Source organism: Asparagus officinalis, chromosome 7 (genome assembly GCF_001876935.1).
Source record: "Asparagus officinalis chromosome 7, Aspof.V1, whole genome shotgun sequence".
Classification (NCBI taxonomy): Eukaryota; Viridiplantae; Streptophyta; class Magnoliopsida; order Asparagales; family Asparagaceae; genus Asparagus; species Asparagus officinalis.
In genome coordinates this window covers 133656633-133664805 of record NC_033800.1, presented here as the reverse complement: position 1 = coordinate 133664805, position 8173 = coordinate 133656633, and the positions used below count along the sequence as shown (strand labels likewise).

Below are 8173 nucleotides of genomic sequence, written 5' to 3'. Positions count from 1 at the left end.
GGACAATCTACAAAGAAAATCCTAGCAACTGATACAGGGGGAAATATAGAAAAAGAAGGCTTTTGTAGCAGGCATTAATCTGTTTAATTAAATACAACCAAAAATAAATACTAACCCATGGTAAATAGGCAGCGGAGAGTACAAGAAATCTGCAGTCCGTCCCCTGAATGAGTTCTCCTCAAGAAGCTTGCAGTATCGAGCAAGGAAAAACATGTGGAATAAGAAGTCCAGGTCTGTCAACAACAACAAACGCAAATGAATAAACCAAGATCAAGTAGATAAATTCAAGAATATATTGAGGGTTCAAAATAAAGCAAATACATAAAGTAGGCAAAAGAGAACACGAATCTAACGACAGAAATTAGAAATATATGCCAGAAAGGGCATGAGTTGCCGCCGGAGTTTGATCCTCAAGCGTTGATGAAAAAACATTTAAAAATCAAAACTAAAATTTAGAAAATGAGCAAATCATACCTTCGTCAATGAGCCTCATTCGTGATCATAACAGATGCCCAATATCTAAGAAGTGAGGAGATGATGGCAGAGGAGGTGCGGTGATGATGAGGGCTTAGGGCATCGGGTACTCATCGTTGGCAATTAATGGTTTAAGAGAGTGGGAGGGCGTTGCCGGAGGTGAAGGGTAACCGTCGGAGAATGAAAGAAACGAAGGCTTTAGGGCTCCCAATTTCTTAACCCTGTTTAATGATAAAAAGGGATAAAACTATTATATTTATAATAGCTGAAGGGTATTTTGGGCTAGGGAAAGTTTTTCATGAACTCCCTCTTTTAAAGGGTAGATAGATTGGGTTAAATATTTTTCAATCAAAAAGTTGCATTTATTGTTGTGCATGAACCACAATCAAACATGTACGCAATTGGTACATATAGTTCTCTATGGTGGAAAAATAATAGCAAAAGTTCAAAAAGAATATAATATGCTGGTGAAAATAAAAAACTTTAAATATTGGTGAATAAACAAAAAAATTTGATTGACCAAAAAAAATATTAACATGAAAGAATTTCAATCGGCAAATAATATATAGTTTTAGTTGTATATGTTTTTATATTAAATTATGTTGCTCCTATGTTGAGCAATTGTGATATAATAAGCTAATGAAATATGTACCGCTAGTTTTAATATGTTACTGAAATATGTACCACTAGTTTTAATCCTTACTCCGCAAAAAATATGTACCGCTAGTTTTAATATGTTACTGAAATATGTACCACTAGTTTTAATCCTTACTCCGCAAAAAATTCCTGTTGTTCGAATATAATTAGTAGCTGAGAGAAAATGAGAATACGTAGTCAAAAGCCATGATTTTTAAATTGATTCTTATTATTAATAGGGGTATAATTAAAAAAAACTAACTAATTTGATTCTCCCCTTGAATGGGAATGATCATACCTTATCTTCTCACTTGGAATACCCATTCCCACAAAAAATAAGAATCACCATTCCATAGGAATGATCATTCCAACATCTAAAAACAAGTTTTGTTTGGTATGAAGGAATGTGAAGTGAGAATGATATTTCATTCCACCCCATTCCCGCGTACCAAATGGGGCCTTACGTCTCGTTTGGTACGCGGGAATGAGGAGGAATGGAATGCAATTCCCACTTCCCATTCCCTCATACCAAACACACCTATATTTTAGATGTTGGAATGACCATTCCCTAGGAATGATCATTCCCACTATTTGTGGGAATGAGCATTCCAAGTGAGAAGATAAGGAATGGTCATTCCCATTCAAGTGAGAATCAAAAACTAGTTAGGTATTTTTTAATTATATCCATATTAATAATAAAGAATGTTTGGGTGAGGCGCTATGCAAGTGGGCAATTTTAGATTGACAATTTAGGCTAGTATATCATTTTGCTATTTCGAAACTTATTATTTTAGTTGGTATTGTTTTATGGATTTTTGCTATTATGAATTGAGTGATTTTGATACTTTATTAAATAAGTTAATTTATATATCTAGAACTGTGGATTGTGGATATCATTCTTTTTTTTGGACCTATGAAAGATACGATAATCTTTTTTTTATTTTTCTTTAATTTTTAAGACTAAGAAATAACGAGTATTGTTTAAAAAATATAAACGAAACATACACCTGATGGATAACACGAGCATTAGTATAACACATACCTAGATTAATATAACATATGCGTATATAAAATTATTTAGTTATTATCATTAATGTTTATTTTTTATCTTATTAAAAATCTATGTTGTTGTAAGGGCATTATTAGAAAATGAGATTTCATTCTCACTTGTGTACTAGTGATACCAAACATGGGAATGAGAATGAGATTTCCATTCTAGCTTCATTCTACGAACGCACCCAAACAAGAGAATGAGAATGACCATTCTATTCTCACATGCAATCCATTCCATTCTTTCTTCCATTCCATTCCCAAGTTTGTCCATTCCCGCGTACCGAACGAGGCGTTAGAGTTTTTCTCAGAATAAGAACGTTTAAAGGATATATATACAAAAATAAAATCCAAAAAAAGCCCCGTGAATTTCTTCACTGGTTTATATTCGACGCCAATATCCAATTCCCTCTCCCTCCTCTCTCTCTCTCTCTATCCTCTCTCCCCCCCGAAGAATCTCAATGGCCATCTCTAGGGTTTTGACCTCTCAATGGCTAGGTTTTACCTCCTCTTGCTCCATTTCCTCTTCTCCTCTCCTCCTCCCTCATCAATGGCGACGCCTCTACTCCTCAGGGTCGAGGATCAGCATGAGCCTCAAGGCCGGCATCGTCGGCCTCCCCAACGTCGGCAAGTCCACCCTCTTCAATGCCGTTGTAAGCTCTCGAAGCCCTAATCCCCAAATTCATTGGAGTTGAGTAGTTTCTCTAGTGCAGTAGTTAGTGCAAGCAAAATGTTTGATTTAATGTCTTTGATTTATTCAGGTTGAGAATGGAAAGGCTCAGGCTGCGAACTTTCCCTTCTGCACGATTGAGCCGAATGTGGGGATTGTGACGGTTCCGGATCCGAGGTTGAGTGTGCTTTCTGGTCTTAGTAAATCTCAGAAGTCTGTGCCGGCGTCTATAGAGTTTGTGGACATCGCTGGTTTAGTGAAAGGAGCCAGTCAAGGAGAGGTGAAGGCCTTCGTTTCATTTTGCGATTGATTTGCGAATTGAAGTCATGCTTGAAGATTGATTATGTTATTAATGGATGTATCTTCTATAGTTTTCAGTGGGTCTGAGTTGTCTGCAATTGAACATGAAACATGACTGTCCTTCTGGAAACATCATACTAAATGAAATTTGTTTGGAAATCTGTTGAAGAATGTAGAAAAGGCTGCATTTTATGATTTGATGTACAAAAAAGTTACAAGCCGTAACTCCTTTCGTTGAGAATTGGAATTTTTTCGAGAGTATACATGTAAATTTTGTCTACTTGGATGTTCACCTAAGAAATGAAATACTTTTTGTGGTAGTTGAATTACTTGAATAGGTAAATGAACAAAATTGTTTTATTTCAAAGTGTTCTTTTCTGTCAAATGTGACTAATTCTAAGCAGGAGGTATTTACTGGCTACTAAAGCTTTATGTCCTTTTACATTACAGGGATTGGGGAATAAATTTCTTTCGCACATTCGCGAAGTGGATTCCATACTTCAGGTTTGTATTTGTGTTGATTTTTCTGAGTTCAATCTTATCTTTATCACACTCCTCAAGACTATGCCGTTTCACACTTGAAAAACAATAGCCACAATGATCCTTTGGCTACATTGAACCCAAGACTTTTATTTTTCTTTTTTACTCTCAGTGTTCTTGTCACATGTTGTTAACAGTTGGAGGAAAGGGTTTGAAGAACAATATCTCAGTAGTTGTAGATCTATCCTATCATTTCAGTTTATCATTGTACTTTGTAAAAAGCCCTCAGGTAATATCAAATTATCAATATCACCTACAAGGTCCTGTACCTTGTAGAATCTAACACTCTAGGTGGTAACCATTTCTGACTTGGTCAAGGTGGACAGAAGTCAAGGCTGAGTAGTCTATTAGAAGTCGAAAACACAATGCAGCTGACAAGCATTAGGAACTTATGGCCCCCGGGAAACAATTCATTCCCAAGTGAAGTGACAATGATTATGCAGAAGGATCACAAGTAACGATGATTGCAATACTGATATCACACTGCAACTTCATTGTGATCTTGGCAAAACTTTTTTTTTCGAGAGAAGAACCTGTGCTCCAGAAAATCACTAAACTTTCACCGAAATTAGTACAACATCAGGAGCGTAATATTTACAGATGACAAACAATATTGTGCAAATAGGACACTTTTTGTTTTATTTTATTTTTGAGACTGAGTGCACAATTAGCATGTTAATATCTATTATCTACCAACCTCAGTGGTAGTAGGTTTCTAACAATCATCAAGCTCTTCAAGTATCTTAGAAATGGGTAGCAATCTCCATATGAGAACCTTGTGGAACAGGCATATAGCTTTTTATCAGAATCTCATGCCTGTATTCCTTTCTACTAAGAATTTGTTGTACTTTTTGTATTTTAAGTGAAAATCGGAATGGGTGTACTTGCAGTTATGGACAGCAAGCTGTAGCAGGCAGCAATTTCCATGACTGTTTGTTTTATTAGGATTAAATAGCTATTTATCCACATCCGGGAATAACTATTTCTATAGTCAATTGGAGGTTATGCTAAAATACTGTTTGTTTTATTAGGATTTGAAGGCGGTGCATTTATATTTGATTTACTTATGGAAATGGAGGATGAGATTCATCCAACACCAAGTGTTTATTGTTATTGATTATCTGCCAAACTCTATGAAAGCTCTGTATCTTTTTCTTCTTTTATTATTTTTTTTCCAAGTGAATTCTTGGGTAATATACATGTACAACATAAGTCTCTTCTTGTTCATTTTAAGTTCTTTACTAACTGTTTCTCTGATCATTGCCTATTTATTTGTAGTAGGAAAAAAAAAGGCTTGGGGAGTTTGTTATATTCGATTAATTATTGCACCAACATCACATTAGATTTGTGTATCAGTAGATATATTTATCTTTTCATTGGTACTTTTGTCCCTTTGTCATCTATTTAGTAATATGTTTCTTATTTTTTTATTATTTCCTGAACTCACAATCACAGTTTGTATGTTTGCTTCATTTGGAAGATTGTATCATTTGAGAGAATAGTTATGAAGGATTTCTTAGGTATTTAAGAATTTGTTTTGATGCATGTGGTGCGTAGGTTGTACGCTGCTTTGAGGATAATGATATTGTTCATGTGAATGGAAAAGTTAACCCGAAATCAGATATTGATGTCATTAATTTGGAGCTGGTTTTCTCAGATCTTGACCAGGTAAACAATTAAGATATCTTCTGCAATTGTTGTTCTTTGTGTGCTTAGATATAGAACAAGTTGCTTATCAGCAGTGCATTTGCATGCATATGAAGATAATTGCTGTTAACATGGTGGGCTAATAGGACTAAGTTGTATTTTTATAAGTAATGCAGATAGAGAAAAGGCTAGAGAAACTTAAGAAAAGCAAATCCAAGGATTCACAAACTAAAGTGAAGGTAAAATTTGCTGATGGTTGAGTTATGCATATTCAAACTTGACACCAGTACTCACTTTTTGATTATGCTCTTATTTCAGGAGGAAGCAGAAAGATCTGCTTTAGAAAGTATTCAGAAGGCACTTATGGATGGAAAACCTGCAAGATCTGTTTCATTAACAGATTTGGAGAAAGATTCTATACGTCAGCTGTGCCTGCTCACAATGAAACCTGTAATATATGTAGCTAACGTGGCTGAGTCTGAACTTGCTGACCCTAGTGATAATCCACATGTCAAAGAAGTGATCAATCTTGCATCTGAATTGCAATCTGGGATGGTTACAGTTTCAGCACAGGTATACTCCACTAGTATATAGAATAGTACATTAATAACTAATCTATGTAATTATATCAACTTCACAAAATATATTCATATATGGTTAAATAGGGCTTGGTGCTTTATACCTTTGTCGCTTATGAAATATCAGTCGGATAATTGTTTTATCTTAATTACTTTTATCATGCATAACTTTTTTCAATGATTGTTTGGTGATGTTTTTGCTATGCTGTCACTATTTGTGGATTTATTATCTTGAGTAATAAGCTGGTCACTGAATGAACTGCAGGACTTTGCAGGAAGGATGCTAGCTTCATGAAAATGGCATACCGACTAATATCACTTGTATATGTTTGTAACTTTATTGTATACTAATACATTGAATCAGCATGTTTATTCTCACCAGCAAAATCCACGTAGTCTGCATACTATGCATATGCATGCGCGAATTTGCTCCAGGCAATAAGTGTAGACATCCTTTGCAAGGAAAAAAATCTTTTGGGTTTTTGACTTTTTGTCATATTAGAACCCCAAATCTTTGTTGATACTATATTAGACGTTTAGGAACCCAAGTTTTCTTATTTTTAAATTAGACCCCCCAAATCCATTAAGTTGTTTTAAATAAGACCCTCGTATTATTAAGTTACATCCCCAAATCTATTAAGCTCTTTTAAATAAGACCCCCATTCTTAACAAATATGAAGATTCAGGATCTAATTGAGAACTATGAAGATTTTAGAGTCTAATATAGAATTAACAAACACTTGGAGGTCTAATATGAGAAAAACCCTAAGCTTTTACCCTGAATTTTTTCGGAAGTTAAATTCATTATGTAAGCATAATTGTAAATTTACCAGATAAGTTTCAAGATTAACTTGAAGTTCTTTCTGTTCCATATCTTCACTTTCTTATTTTTGGTTCAAGTAAAGAGAGGTGCTTTGAGCTGAATAATCATTAATCAGTTGATTAAACTACAAATTAAAGAACCAATTGTCAAACAGGTTGAAGCTGAGCTCACCGAACTTCCACCTGAGGAAAGAACTGAATTCTTAAAGTCCCTTGGTGTAGATGAAAGTGGACTAGGGAATCTAATAAGGGCGACATATAGTCTTTTAGGGTTGCGAACTTATTTTACATCAGGAGAGAAGGTAAGCATCTTGACTTGTTTCCGATAATGCAGTTGTCAGTGTTAAGTATTAAGTTCTCTTAACATGCATATTTTGCCTCTCTCTTGTTTTTCCAAGGAAACAAAGGCATGGACTATACATGCAGGTAAGATTTGTATCCTTTTCATGTGATTTATCAAAGCCAATCTTTTATCTTACCAAATGTTGCCATCAAAATAGGCATGACAGCACCTCAAGCTGCTGGAGTTATACATTCTGACTTTGAGAAGGGCTTCATTCGAGCAGAGACTGTAAGTACCATTATCTAAGTTTCAGTTTGAAAAACACCTGTTATTTCTAAATATTCCAAGCATTTAATATGATCTGAGGGGATGAATTTTAGAATCCCTAGGAAAGCAGATGTTTAAGGGATGGGTTATTCTGATATTTGTCCCTCAAATCTTTCATATTTTGAGATTAGTCCCCCAAATCATTGAAATTTTGATTACGTCCCCCAAAATATATTAGTTCTCCGCATCTAAATCTGTCCAATCTGATAACCATGGTCGGGCTAGTGCTTAACCATGGATGAGTAATTACCGAGCTACTCTCACTAAAGACCATTGGGAAAGATGGAAGTTTTAATGGGCTTACTGAAACGGAGTAGGGTGTGTAAATGAATATGAGTTTGGGTTTGTATTAAAAAGTGTATAACAAAAAATATTCCGGCCCCAATCAATAAAAGTGGAAGGGATATTTCTCCCAAATTCAAATGGTGCTAAGTGGACTAATGTCAAACGACTTATGTGATCTGGGGGACCTTATAGCAATTTCAAATATTTGAAGGACCAATATCAAAATATGAAAGATTTGAAGGACTAATACTGACATGACCCTTAAGGAATTGAATCAGATAATGACTGGGCAATTCAAATGTTTTTTTCTTGTTTATTGAATGAATGATACTGATAAGTTTGTGGTTCATCAGGTAGCCTACAATGATTTTGTTGCAGCTGGTTCTCTGGCAGCTGCAAGGGAGAAAGGACTTGTAAGTTCAATTCTTAAGCACTTAATTTTGTTTGGTACAATACAACGCGCATGATAACCAAATTTCATTGTGCATCGATTTTTACTGTTCAATTTGCAAATCAATGCAGTTGAGATCAGAGGGGAAGGATTATATAGTACAGGAGGGG

General features: G+C 35.1%; 1 protein-coding gene across 1 annotated transcript in view; it reads left to right on the top strand.

Annotated features, from left to right (window-relative positions):
* The window catches only part of LOC109847803 (ribosome-binding ATPase YchF), a 6133-nt gene continuing 471 nt past the window's right edge, over window positions 2512–8173 (top strand). The window contains exons 1-11 of the mRNA XM_020417043.1: window positions 2512–2813; window positions 2922–3110; window positions 3581–3634; window positions 5228–5338; window positions 5494–5556; window positions 5636–5890; window positions 6873–7019; window positions 7116–7143; window positions 7218–7288; window positions 7966–8025; window positions 8135–8173. Of these exons, the coding sequence (XP_020272632.1) occupies window positions 2622–2813; window positions 2922–3110; window positions 3581–3634; window positions 5228–5338; window positions 5494–5556; window positions 5636–5890; window positions 6873–7019; window positions 7116–7143; window positions 7218–7288; window positions 7966–8025; window positions 8135–8173 (1209 nt within the window). The 5' untranslated portion in view covers window positions 2512–2621. The remainder of the gene's footprint in view (window positions 2814–2921; window positions 3111–3580; window positions 3635–5227; window positions 5339–5493; window positions 5557–5635; window positions 5891–6872; window positions 7020–7115; window positions 7144–7217; window positions 7289–7965; window positions 8026–8134) is intronic.